The sequence below is a fragment of the Meleagris gallopavo genome, chromosome 1 (genome assembly GCF_000146605.3).
Source record: "Meleagris gallopavo isolate NT-WF06-2002-E0010 breed Aviagen turkey brand Nicholas breeding stock chromosome 1, Turkey_5.1, whole genome shotgun sequence".
In the NCBI taxonomy this organism is placed as follows: Eukaryota; Metazoa; Chordata; class Aves; order Galliformes; family Phasianidae; genus Meleagris; species Meleagris gallopavo.
The window spans coordinates 14,627,986-14,641,956 of NC_015011.2; the positions used below are offsets into that span (position 1 = coordinate 14,627,986).

The 13,971-nt window shown below is 38.0% G+C and overlaps 1 protein-coding gene across 2 annotated transcripts; it reads left to right on the top strand.

Annotated features, from left to right (window-relative positions):
• Positions 1-1,020: 1,020 nt before the first annotated feature.
• On the top strand, positions 1,021-5,292 carry LOC104916051. 2 transcript variants are annotated; one of them, XM_031553032.1, is made up of 2 exons: positions 1,021-1,741; positions 4,943-5,292. In XM_031553032.1, exon 1 carries the CDS (start codon positions 1,039-1,041, stop codon positions 1,675-1,677), a length of 639 nt encoding a protein of 212 aa, XP_031408892.1. In that variant the 5' UTR covers positions 1,021-1,038; the 3' UTR covers positions 1,678-1,741; positions 4,943-5,292. The 2 variants fall into 2 exon arrangements, with proteins under 2 accessions (XP_031408892.1, XP_031408888.1); XM_031553028.1 differs by having other exon boundaries at positions 1,021-1,890; positions 4,943-5,108.
• Positions 5,293-13,971: the final 8,679 nt, after the last annotated feature.

The window sequence follows — 13,971 nt, forward strand, 5'->3', positions numbered from 1 at the left end:
ATACATTCAGGTTCTCTGAGATTATGATGTCTCATAATGCAGTAGTTTCTTGTTGAAGAAATCACTAATGTTTGCCTGGCACTGAAACCTAGGGAAGAAACTTTCTGAATAGTGTGACCCCAATACATGTAGGTGAGCCTTTACAAAGTGGCTTGTATACTAGCCACAAAGACATCCAAGTGCATGGACTAAACTTGCTCAATAAGGGCAGTGTACTGTGGCTACAATGCACTAGTATTATTAGCTGTTTTAGTTAGTATGGCTAGACTGTAACAGCTGGAAACAAAGCTGTAACTTGAGCGTGGGCACTGATTCACTTTGAGTCCTTGTTTACTTGTTAATGTACTTTTGCCTGTAGGACAAGCCCCCATAATGGGACAAGGCTCCGTAAGTATTCAGACGTGCTCCCCTAAAGTAGTGCTGCAATAGCATTCAGCTGTGCAACCCTCATCTGGATTACTGAACACTTTCCCTTGCAAAAGTGGAAATCTTGATTCAGAAGTATTCATCCTAAATGTCAAACCAAAACAGAATATACTCAAAGAAGAAAGAAAGAAAAAAAGGAAAATTAAGGAAAACTTTTCCACAGGCCTTGGCTATGAAACAGCCCAGAACCCAAATACAACTGTTTGGAACATCCTAGTGGCTTTAATAGAGAGATGCTGCAATTCCCATTTTCAAAACATCTCAGTTAAATGTTAAAATCTGTCTGCTCCCTGACAGCAAAAACCCCACGGAAATAAATTAAAAAAAAAATAACCAAACAACAACAAAACCAGAAAGTCTGCAAGAGGTAACATTCAGGACTTCAGGCAAAACCGAGCTGCTCCCTGTCTTCCCAAAATGGGGAAAAGATTCTGAAAGCCAGTGGAAAACTCCTGGTACAATCAGCAGGCTGAGCTACGAATCTAACTACTGCTCGAATGTTATTTTTGTTTGTTTGTTTTGTTTTTAGTTCCAAATAGAAGAAATAATTCAGGAGGAAAAAAAAAAGAGAGAGAGAGAGAAAAAAAGACACCTCCCTGTCCGGCTCAGGGTATGACCTCGTTTCTTCCACCTCACAACCCTGCTTCGTTCCTCCTCTTCACAGTGACATCTACCGGCCTGCCCCGAAGGCTGCCCCGCACCGTCCCGCTCGCAGCCCAGGGCCGCTCTCCGGCACGGAGCTCGCAGCGCTGCCGTCGGGGCACAGCGGCGGCCCCAGGTCGGCCCGTAGCACCGAGGGGAGGAAACTTTCCCGCTGAGTTCCTTGCCAGCGAGCTCCGCGGTTGCGCAACATACGCGGGTGCGAGCCGGCGGGGAAACTGGGAGAGCAACCTGCTGCCGCTTTTCTCCTGGGACGAGCCGGGTGCTGCTCCCTCAAAAGCCTTTTATTGCGCCGGGAACCCCCCCGAGCGATCAGGTTGCGCGCCACTCTGTGCTCTCGAGCGGAGCGTGGGGCGGGCCCGGCCGGCGGCTCCGCGTTCCACGGGGTGTGGCCTCGGCATTATTTATGAGCTCCAGCCCCTATTTGCTCAGCTAATGATGCACCGCCGTGCCTCGCCTCTCAGCGCGGCGGCGAGGGCCGGGCAGGGCTGTAACTGGAAACCGGAGCCTTCACCGTCACCGCGCGGCTACTTTCCATTCACTTCTAGGTGCTTCATTGAGGGCTGGGGAGAAGCGCTGCCGGTGCCTTAGGATTATTTTACAAAGGAACTGGGAGTACCTTTGCAACCACGAGGAAGAGAGACTTTTCTTTATGGTTTGTTTTTTTTTTATTTTATTTTATTTTATTTCTTCTTCTCACCGTGAGCTAGGTTTGGAATTAAAACATTCTGGTAACAGGAGTGGAGTTCATAAACTGATAGAAACCAGATAGAAATCTGTATTACTGGTTCCTCCAATAGCTGGGTAAGCATGATTGGAAGTTCTCTTTCTTTGCTGTAATAAATGTGAAATGTGTTTGATAATTGAATTTCCCTACTGTTCACAGATACTTTAAGTAATATTTTCTGGATTAGCATAGCCTGGATTTGAGGTTTTCCTTTTTATTCCTTTCTTTCTTTTCTTTTGGTGAATGGTTTTCCTTATGGGATGTCAGGCTAAGAGTGAGGCTGCAGCAGATGACACCTGCACAGCACTTACAGCAAGGCTGCGTAATACTTTCCAAAGCAAAGCCGTATGCTGGAAGCAACCTCTGTGACAGGAAAGCTTCGGCACTTCAGTAGCGGTTTGCTGGTTTGTTTACAGCTTGAGTAAGGTCTAATAGCAGACATGGACAGAAATGGAGTTAGATATTGCTTTTTGTTTGTCCCAAAAGATTATTTAAGAGAACTTGAAAAGATTGGAGGTCTGTGTGTTGTCAGCGCAGGTCATGTGCGTGAGACATGCTGAATATAGTATCATGACTTACTTATAGTATCATGAGATAAATTCAGAGCTGGGATATAAGTCCAAATAGGCATCAAACCTGCGATGAGTTTGTGCTCAGTTACTAGATGTGTAAATCTCTGAAATGTAACTTACTGCCATTAGGTTACTGACATGTCAGACACCCTGAGATACCTCTCTGGCACTGTATGCATTTATTATTTATGTGTCTAACAGCTGGGTAGGAACCATGCTGCTTATGGCCTCGATCTTACATTTGCCTGTCACTTCTGTGTGAACAGTGAAAATGTGTGATTTGAGCAATGAAATGTAGTAATGTTTAGCTCCTGTAGCTGATTGAGCTGGAGTTGGCAGGAGGCACGAGAGTGGGAGGGAAACAGTGCTGAAAGGTTTATTTTTTATTAGTATTATTTCTTACAGTATCATTTAAAGGAAGACAGAAAGCCACATGCTTGTTCCTCTGACTTTTCATCTCTATTGCAAAGAAAGCAAAGTGCTACTACTGTAAAATACTAATCCCACTGCATCTCTTAAATCACATGTTCAGTGTGATTGGCTATTTGTTTTGGCCTGACAAAGCAATCTTATCAGGATTTAATGGCCTCTCTCTCTATTAGAAGAGAGCTAAGTTAAACGATATCCCATGAGCTGGTTGCAAGGTTTTGAATTTAAAGCCCACAAAGCAGCATTAGTGTTGGAGTTCATGCAGCTTGTTTAAGAATTATTCTTGGCAAAACTCTTCAGCTATCATTTTATTAGTTAACAGACCTTTAGAAATAATTTGGAAGTGGGCCATGATGAATATGTTTCTTCTGTAGACCAGATCTGTATCTGGAAAATTTCTGACACTAGTGTTTGTGTCAATTAGCAAAGTGGTAGCATTACTTGGTCCGAATGCATGTCTCGGTACTCCAGAGCTAACTGGGCAGGGCAGGGTACAGTGTGGGCTACAGAGTTGTTCCCTTCTGTATGCTCTCTTCATCCCACACCAACTTAGTGTGAAAGTCTAATGCAGAGAGGAGCCTCTAAAAATGAATTACAGTACATGGATAGGGAATGACAGAACTGGTAATGAGATGGAGCTTTTACCTCTTAGTGATATGGATCGAGCCTGAACTGGTGCTGACCTAAAGTCGTTCCTGCCTGACAGATAGTTCCTGCCATGATGGGATGGTTACAGCCGGTTCTTTTAGAAAAGGTTTGAATCTCAGAAGAGGCTCAGTGAACAAAGATGTAGAAATATTGTCTTCCACTGGAGGGACTGCAGTGCTAGAGCTGAAGTAAAGAAGTGTAAAGTGGTTGCACAGGCGACAACACTCTTCATTAAAGAGATATATAGACTTCAAAGGTATCTTTTGGCCTTTGGAGTTGTGCTCTTCAAGGTGCTGCCATTTAGAACTAAATATATCACCTGATCAACCAGCAGATAGTGTCCAGTAGAAAGGCTGTTAATGCCAAAAAGAAAATTTTATATTTATATGTAATATAAATATATATCAAGAAGACTAGGCTGAGCTGAAGAAAATCATGGACACCATGATCAAAGTTTTCAGAAGTAAAACAGAATCTGAACATCACAATTCTTGGAGAGTTGCAGTTTATGAGCATCATAGATACATAGTATTCAGTTACTAATATTTGGGTTTTATGGGTTTAGTTCAAAGTCAGCTGGAATTGGTAGAAAAGTGACACTGATTCCAGTGAGCTCAAGCCCATTGTGAGTCTTCCTGACCTATGAAATGGTGCAGATTTGCTTTGGAATGTTTTCTGTTCTCTGAAGAGCTCAGTATTCTCAACAGCTCCCCCCTATAAAATGAATGTAGATTCAGCAAATGTATAGGAGGAGTAGCCCAAGTATCAAGTGTTTACACACTGTCCAACGCAGCGCAATTTTAGTGCTCTGTAAAAGTCTAAGAGAGAAATTAAGTGTCCCAAAAGGAGCTAGTCCAAAAAGCAAATGTTGATTAATAGTTTAAAGCATGTTGAAATACTTTTGGTTTCAGTGTTTTTGAGATTAGTGGCATACGCATTCAGGATTTCATCTTAAAAGAGGGTATAGAGAGCTATTAGAGCACTCAACTCAAACTCAAAACTCATTTTCAAATGCCTTTGATTTCAGATGTTTTAAAAAAAAAAAAAAAGGAAGAAAGAGATCAAATATGTGAACTAAGGCAAGAGGTCTAAAAATATCAGCCAGCTTTTTATTCGTGAAACTTTATCTCCTGTCCTTGCTTTGCTCTGCCTTGACATTTAGTATAATTATTTTTCCAGCAGGTGGAATTGTCTTTATTTAAATAATCTGAATCTAATGCTGTAGTCTTCTGTAGCCAAAAGTAAGGCTCTGCAGGTTCATTCTAACAGCAGAGAGCTCTTACTGTGCCAGCACAGAGCACAGCTGGAGAAGACCATTTTCAGATCTATAAAGAAAAAAACAGAAGTGCTCTACCTCCTTCATATTATCATATATTATGGCATCAGATGGGAGAGCATTTTAGCACAGATTGTTCTGTAGTGCTGTCTGTGCTCCACAAAATTGTGTAACAACATGTAATGCCAGTTCTCTTTCTTTCAGGTTTCATTTCTTGGATAATAAGTTGCAAATCTGAAGAGATGGCATTTCTTGCACTGCACGTGGCGATTGGGATATTTATTTACTTTAGCAGTGTAAAAGGATCTTCCCAGCCTCAAGCAAGGGTGTTTTTAACATTCAATGGTAAGAAAAAAGATATTCAATCATAACATAAGAATGTTTATTTTCATCTCCACCTTCAATTCAGTAACTAAGTAGTAATTGTGTATTTAGTCTGCCCACAATTAACTATTTTTGGTTTGTGTTGTTGAGGTACCTGTCAATCTAAATTTGATTCTCTCCTGTAGTTCATTGCTACTATGCCTACATCCCTTCTCTTTATTTGAAATAATAATCCCTTTCCTTTATTAAAAGTTATTATGTCTTAGGAACAACTAAAGATTTTATTTTTTTTTTAATACAAAATATATGTGACGTACATGGCATGTAATAGAAATCATTAATAAGTTTAGTTACTTTCACTTGGTGCCCAGCTGAGATATTTAAACTCTGAAAATGAAGCTGCTGTGAAGGTGGACCAAGATAGCAACACAGATTTTTGCACACTTGATAAAATGTGTTGGATGTACTTAAATTTCAAATCATGGATGCCTGCATTCTGTACACAAGTAATCGGAATAATTGTTTTCAAGAGAAATGTGTTTTTACTACTGAAGTGATGAGCAACACGTTATTAATCCAACTACTTTAATATTACTTTAATAGCAAGGTAGTTTATTCTTCTAGCATTAAGCCCTCCCTTAAATGCTGATTTTAGCCATCATGTGGTACTTAGCCAGCACTTCAGAACGTGTGTGTTCTTTGGGCTTCTGTTAAATTTGAGCAGAATTTGTCACTAAATACGAGGACATTTGCTTTCTTCAACCCTTTCCATTTTCTGGGATTGTCTCTGAGGTGTGATGGCTCAATGCTCCCTGCACTGATAGGGTCTACTAGGATGAGCTGTATGGTTTGTGATGGTGAGGCTGTCCTGCAGCTGCCATGCCCTGCCATGGGTATAGTCTGCATGCTCTGATCAATCTTTGAAGTACCGCTTTGACAATTGCTGTAGTTAGGAAATAGTTCAGATTGCTATTCACAGCAATTATAACTATGTACTCTTGGGTCAGAGAGGTATTGGAATGAGGCCTGCCGAGTTAGACCTTCTGCAAAACAGAACACCTTATGGTAGTTCAGCCTACGTAAATGTAGGGCTCTAAGTGTTTGAGCTCAGTAAGTGAGTGCTTATAGGCATGGTTCCAGTAAAAACAATGGTAAAACTGATGGTCCAAGAGAGTGCTGCCAAATGAAGAAGCAGGTAGGAATTTCCTTTCCTTGTGGAAGTAATGGTGATTAAATGTAGATGATACTGATTTACACAAATCAATCCAGAAGCAAATTTGGACACGATTATGTGCTGCACTTGCAGGCCTGTCACAGTTATATGAAGTAGGCTGGTTCAGAGTTGCATATTCTGTCCACAGTAGCCTTGACAATAATCCAGGTTTCTCCTGATCTCCTATTGGAGGTAGGAAGCACTCAGGTTTTTCCCATTTAGTCTTGTGAAAGAATTGTAATGAAGGGAAAGTGGTTTTAGCCTGGACTTAGAGAGATTGATGTATCATTCTGAAACACAGTGCTACACATAGTAGAGGGGAGAGGGGGAGAAAAGTTTAGAGATTCAAGAAAAAATAATGACTAGGTAAATTGAAACCTGAGTTTGAAAGGAGGTTGTTCTTTCTTCCTCTGAAAGGAGCTGTGTCATCTCTGTGTCACAGAGGGGTGCACTGATTACAGATTAATCCTACAGTATCTCATACAGGAGTTGCATGGTTTGTTCCATGGCCTTGTTTGTTTGTTTGTTTTAAAGCAATGCTTTGCATGAGTAGAACTGAGAATCTTTTTCAGTGAAAGTAGAAAGTATTACCTAAACATAGTGATACTTTCTGATTTTCTTAAAATGGCCACTTAAATTTCCCTAATACTTACATCAGCATTCAGACTTTTTCCTAAAGTGTGTGTGTATGTACATATGTGTGTGTGTGTGTGTATATATATATATATATATATATCTTCTATTTTTTAAAATGGGTCTGTCAAAGACATAGAAGAAATTACACAGGCGTTTTATGATATGTCAAGCAATGTCTGAAATATAAGACTGATCTTTTCATACAAGAGGAAAACAGTGACTTTATTTTTAAGGCTGATTTCCAGATGGTAAAGAAGATATTTTTTTTTTTATGTGAAATGAGAGTTTGCAGGTTCTTGTGTACAACAAGATAATGCTCCTACCAGTAGTACTAGCTGCTGTTCTATAAATCTTTGTTTATTTACAGAGATAGTAAAAAAGTATAGGAAAAAGGTAAAAGTATTGTTTTGCTAAATATGATAACATAATTTTTCTGTATAAGCTGCTTCATAGTTTATTTTTTTCTAAATCACATAGTAATATCAAGTTATTGGTTGTCTCCATGTCCTGAGAAGTTGTCAGGTTTTTATGGAGAATTGTCACTCTTTTAAAGTGCATCATTTGTAAACTATAATTAGGGCTTCTTATGTTTTAAATGACATTAGACAATAAAGACAAGTCATTCAAGCTTAAGATACTTACATGATATTTTTCAAGTTCTGAATTGGATTTGGCTTAGTGTCAGTAATTACAATGCTTATGTTTTGGGGATAGAATGTGTATGGGAGGAGAAAATGAGTGATGCTTTTCAAAGCTAACCTGCTCCTTCAGGATCAAGTCAATTGAGCTTATTCACATCATGGCATTTCTCATGGGAAAATCCAGCAAGTATCTTGACCTATTCTGTTGTTCATCAGGAAAGATAAAAATGTGAATCGTTTGAATCATGGACTGCTTTTCTCTTTGCCATCTACTTCATTAAGAATCAACTGTAATTAAAAAGTAAGCCTGGGTAATACCTCAAGAGCCTGATAATAGGGATTTTGCAATTAACTTCAATGGGTGAATGACTGCAACCCTAATTTCTATTTTTGAAATCAAAAGCTTGGCCTCTTGTCTAATTAAAATGTAGTTCATGACTTAGCTGAGGTTGTTAAATGTGAGTCTGACATGAGTGTGTTACTTATTGCTGTCTGCACTCTGAGTGTCTTGAAAATTCCTGTGTCATGCAGAGCTCCTAGGCCTGATTTTTGTTTGCACTGTGCATAGCCATTCACTCAGATAAAAGAAAATGTCAGCCTGAAGCTGAGCTGCATGCTTAGCACAGGTATATGCAGTTATATCCAGCACCAGACCTATAGAGAATGGGACGACGGGGTTCTCAATTTGCTTGGAGTGATTTATCATAACTTAATTGGCCTGTTTAACAGTAATGGCTCAGGTCATCAATTTTGTGCTACATCTGAAGAGCTGCTTCAGCTGAAGAAAGGTTGCTCCAGCTTTTTCTAGTTCTTAAATTGCAAAGATGTGAAGCCTGTGGTGCAGCAGCTGCAATAGTGTTGGAATTGTTTGTTGTGTTAACACTGAGCATGTGGGAGCTGGGGAACCTGGGATAGGGAGGGACTCAACAAATGTCCCTACACCATTCCTCCTCTTTTACCTCTTCTAGCTCCTTGCCCCGCAATAGATCTTCCCAATCTAGTTAAAGAACCCATCATAATTTTAAAAAACATAGTTTTTCTCCTCATAACAAATGACTTATTTGTTTATGAACTACCAAGCAATATACCTCTATTCTCCAATTACATATGTTACTACATGTTTCTGAGCAGATAACAGAGAGCTGGATCTCTATAGTCTCTATAGTGGCAAGCCTTTCTCAAGGCTAATGGGAGTATTATCATAATAACAGCAGAGTTATGAGATGCGAGGATAGTTTCAAACTTTATTGTTGCAGCTCATATTTACATTTTCAAACTTACTAAAAGCCCAATGTGAGCTGGGCTGTGTTGCTTTAACATCAGGTTCTGAATCTGTCAAAGTTTTTCTACTGCTTATTTTTGAAAATATATTCAAGCCCATATTTGATCTTTGAATTTATATAGACACAAAATCAAGTGATAATTTCACAGTTTACTGGGAACACTTCATGCATTCCTACCTAAAATGTCTGGCCAAGCTGATATTTCCCATGCAGATTCTCCCATTGTCTGCCGTGAAAATTCCATAAGAGAAGTGGATCAAGGCTAATTTGCAGACTGCTTTGTTTCTTTTTTTGTCTTAAAATTACTAGAACACGTATAGCACTTTTAAGAAAGTATCAGTCAGCTTCATTAATGACAATTAAAAAGCATAAAATGTCACCAGAGCAACAGCAGCACACATTCAACTGTCAACATATTTAAAAAGATTTAAAGCAACCCCTGTGGTTACCCTCAAGGAGAAATAAAGGAACTGAGAACCGTTTTCTTTGAGCTCTTGAGCAACAGCAGTACAACTTGTTTCTAAACAATCCCTCATTGTAATGTTAATGTTACCACAGTTAATAAAAAGTTCATTTATTATTTGGTGGACTTTGTGCTGATGACATTCTAGTAGGCAATGGTTTTTGCTTAAACAGTTGATTGAATATTTGATGGTGTCTGTGGAATAAAAGCTACTTGCAAAATGAAGTAAAGGAGTTGTTCATTTTTGTTTTTAAAGAGAGAAGAAAAAAAAACTATTTATTTATTTATTTATTTATTTTTCAGAACTTACCTAGAAATCTCTTGAGTGTATTTTTAGTGGCATAATATTTAGCAAATTGTGGGTCATATTTTCTCAGAAGTGGCTGAGTTGTGGCTTTCACAGCTTAATAGATCTCAAATGATGGTGATTTACAAAGAGCTGAGCACCACCCATGTGAAAATTCAATTCACTTGTTTCACACTGGAGATCTAAAAATTTAACTTATTGTTGAATATTGTCAACTAAAAATCTTCTCTTTAGCAGTGAAGTTGGTATTGTTACACTGAGTATAACTGACAACTAAATCTTTGGGTGTTATGAAAGACAAGTAATTTACAAAGTACAGTCTGAAGGTAGCTTTTAGGTCTTTGTTTTTTCTGTCTATAGATTCTTTTTCCAAACGGAAGAGTGTGGGAAGAAAATATATTCTATTGGTAAAGTATCCAGTGTTAGATTGTATGTGCTGTGACTTCAGTTGTGAAAACTCACGTAATAAAACTGAAATTATAGGCAATATTTGGTTTGTTGGTTATAGGTTCTCCAAAGTCTCTCAAGTATCGTCATAGGACAACATAAGAACATAGTCTTCTAGGTAATTAATTATCAGGCCCCAGGTTTAAGAGAAAGTTTAAGGAAAAGTTTATTAATGTAATCCTATTCTTGAATGAACTAGTCATCTAAACTTTGTGAAGTCTGAGAAGACATGACTGTTCCTTGCATGCTGGAAAGTCTAAGAACTTATTTACTCCCTTTAATCTCTTTCTTTTTCCCAGCTCATTCAATTTGACCTGTATCTGATCCATCACTATTTGACTTCTTAGTGTAGAAAAATGATAACTTTCTTAGAGCGTTTTTACAGATTCAGTGCATCATTAGCTGTCTCTACTTTTCACAGAAGAAATAGCTATCCTGGACAATTCCACTGTCCTCTTACTACATTTCTTCCTTGTGTTTTGTGTGTCAAGCAAATGCTTAAGTCTCTACATAGACTTATTGCCATTATTATACAACACATCTTTTATGTTTTAAAAAAAATGCACTGAGAGGGAAAAATGTCATAGACATTTCTAATACTCTATCTTTTTCAGAATTATCATCAGTAATAAGAGCTCCTCTGTGAGCTGTTTCTGTACTGGATGAGTTCACAGTGCTCTTTGATATGTGTTGTTGCACAAGCCTTTTTGTGTATCAGATGTAATTAGTGATGTGACTCACAACAATTACTCGTTTTATTGAAGTGCGTTGACTGAGCTGCTGGCATGAATAAATACATAGACCAAGACCTTATCCTGCCTCTTGAACTGGCTGTTCATCAGCATATGTATTTCATTCCTTTTGGTACCGTCTTCTGAGTTACACTCCTCAATAAAAAGACTAGGCATTCTTTCCTGGGGGAAAGGCCTTTGATAACAACGATTTTCCATTTCAGTGTGCCATCTCGTCTTACATTCAGAGGTTGTGGCTGCAGCAAGCACTAGGTTAAAAAAAGATTCTGTGTTTCCCCCTCTTCATCCAATTACAGAGTTGGGGCCTCAGGGATACACCTGAGGTGTGAAAAATGCTTAATTACCTGCATGAGTCAGAAGTTCTGACACCTCGCTGTGTGCAAAAAAAGATGTGTCTTTCCAGTAATGAAATGGAAGATAGTGATTAATGAAGGGCTTGCACTGTTAATTCTCCCTCCCTTCCCTTTGTACATCCATCCTTGTTCTGTTCAGAATTGGTACAGTTAGAGTTTGTATGAGAAAATGCTTTGCATTTGCGTCACGATTTCATTCATCACTGACATGAATTCTTCAGAAAGCAGAAATCCTGCTTGTTAATATGCTGAAGATAAGACTCCGGAGATAAGGAGTGATAGCTCTGCCACGAAACCACCCTTTTTCTGGTGATAGGACCATCATGCCCTTCCAATAAATCTATTTTTCTCCTTATTCTTGTAAATGTAAGGATAACTTTCCTTGATTAAAAAATCTCTTTCTCCTTTTGTGGGTAAGGTTGGTGGAGGTCATGTTTCCTTGCCATTTGGGAAATAGCTAGTATATGGGATATTCCCAACTGCTTCTCTTATACAACAAATTATATGTGCAAAAGTGTATTTTATGAATGTTCCTCCACAATTAATACCCCAGATTACACCTAGATTATTTTCAGAAATACATTATAAATACTGTAAGACCTTAAAATAATTATAAGTTCCAAGACAGCAATAAAAACCAAAAAACAATATTTTGAAAAGCTGTTCAGCTACCATTATGTTTCATCTACAAGAAACTGCAATCCAGGGTGTATTTTGTCAATATCTGAAATAAGTATTTTTCTAACCTCCACCCCTTCTCCATCCAACCAGCTTGACAGAAAAAACTCTGGAATAGCATTTCAGCAGTCCACAGCTCTTGTATACCATCAAATCACCATGAGATGAGAGGTAGCTCTATGAGAATCTTTTGGGGCTAAGGTCTTCTTAATTCTCTCAGAAATAAAATTTGGCCACTTCCTAGAATTTGTAACACTTCCTTGCTCTTCTGAAGTGTGATATAGCATTTTTAATGAGCTCAGTTAGCTTGAGGAAGGAAGAAGGTTTTATTATTATTATCATCACTTGGGGGCTGTAAGTAGGTACTTCATAAAAACACACTGTTTTTATGAGAAGATTTTACTTTTAGTTCAAATCTTAAGTGCAAATACACTTTTTGGAAATGCAGCATGTAGAAACAGTTTGAAGTGAATACCCAAACTTTTGAACTGTCTGCTTAATCTTGCTTACTGCTCTGGGATAAATGATTGCTTCACCTAAATTATCTTTTAGATTATGAATGAAGAGACATCATAGTCACCCTGGGTTGCCAAGTTGCTTAATGGAAAAACAAAACATCTCTTGGCAATTACTTAAACAAAAAAGAAAAAATGTCAAAAGGAATGTGAAGCCAAACTCTTTAATTAAAGGCATCATTTTCAGCCATTAAAAGGGTCAGATTGGCATAGCGAAATGAAGAAAAAGGATTTATCTTCAGTCACACAGTAAACGTGTGACATATTAAAACTTTCAGCTATCTTCCATATCATGTGAAAAAAACTACTGATCAGTTGTGCTTGTTTCTTAGTTTTTTTCTTTTGCTTTGTAATATCATTTCCCTTTACCTTCCTTAATGAAAAATTTGTTTGCTTTTAAAAAAACTTCAAGTTATGCAGAATAAATCAATTTCTGTCAGCAGAGAATCAATTCATTTGGGCACATATTTTCCCTCTTTCAACATCTGGGTAAATCAGGTTATACATCTCAGCCACCTAGCTTAAAGGAGCTGCAGTGTTAGATTTACAGGGACAAAGGAAATCTGTGGGGCAAGTGTGTGACTGCAGTTCATTTTCTTTCATTCTCACATAACAGACCAAGAAGGCAAAGTTTTGAATGACAGTAGAAGATAGATTTCATGGTATATATGTGCATGATGATTAATAGCACAATAGAAAATAAAGAGGGAAAAGCAGTAGGATAGATGTATTCATAATCCTGAAGTAGTTTGTCTTTAATTGAAAAAAAGGTATGTGTATTCAAAGCACCATACTTACACACCTCGGTACATATGATATTTTCTGATTTTTATCCCAAACATTCATGTGAACCTAAAAGTGACAGAGAAATTCCTTGAAAACAATTATTGATCTCAGAAGAGAACAAGACTGTAATTTCCTTGTCCTCTTCTGAGCCCCAGCTATTCAGGAATGAAACATGTTTTCTTTGGAATCGCTGGTCACATTTTGATTTTTCTAATGCGTTTCAGAGGCACAGGATAGTTCATAACACATTCAGTTTTCTACTGTTTAGAATTTCCACTTCTTCTGAAATAACCAGCCTGCATACCTGCCATTGCAGTTCGGTGAGACAGTCTCCATGTTAAAATGTTGAGTGTACTTACAAACCAGAAGATCACACTAGTACACAAAAACGTAAACACTTAGATGTTCAGAATAACACTTTCCATTTTTTTAATATCAACCAATTAAGATTTTCAAGGAGAGGCCTGGCATTTTTTCAAAAATTTACTTTTTGATGCCTGAAAAGGATTTAGTTGGCATGGAGAACTGATCCTGGGCTTAAACTTTTTGATGGCTTCACTGTGAACACAGCTGGAATTTTTTAAGCTGATTCTGTTAAAAACCCACTTCCTGCCACTGTTGAAAATAATACACCACCTATTTTTTTTCTTCCCTAAAGCAGATAAACCTGCAGCAAAGACAAAAGAGTTTAAAGGCCTTGTGAGGTGTTTTGTTGCATTTTCTATTAAAGAAAGAAAGGTATGCATGCTTGACAATGAAATATGAAAAGGACTATGTTTGTAAAGTCATTACTTCAAATTTCACGTCATCTTTATAGTTTTAGTAAGTCCCTTTT

Coding starts and splice junctions, on each gene's coding strand:
- LOC104916051 (XM_031553032.1), top strand. CDS start 1,039: ATGACCTCGTTTCTTCCACCTCACAACCCTGCTTCGTTCCTCCTCTTC.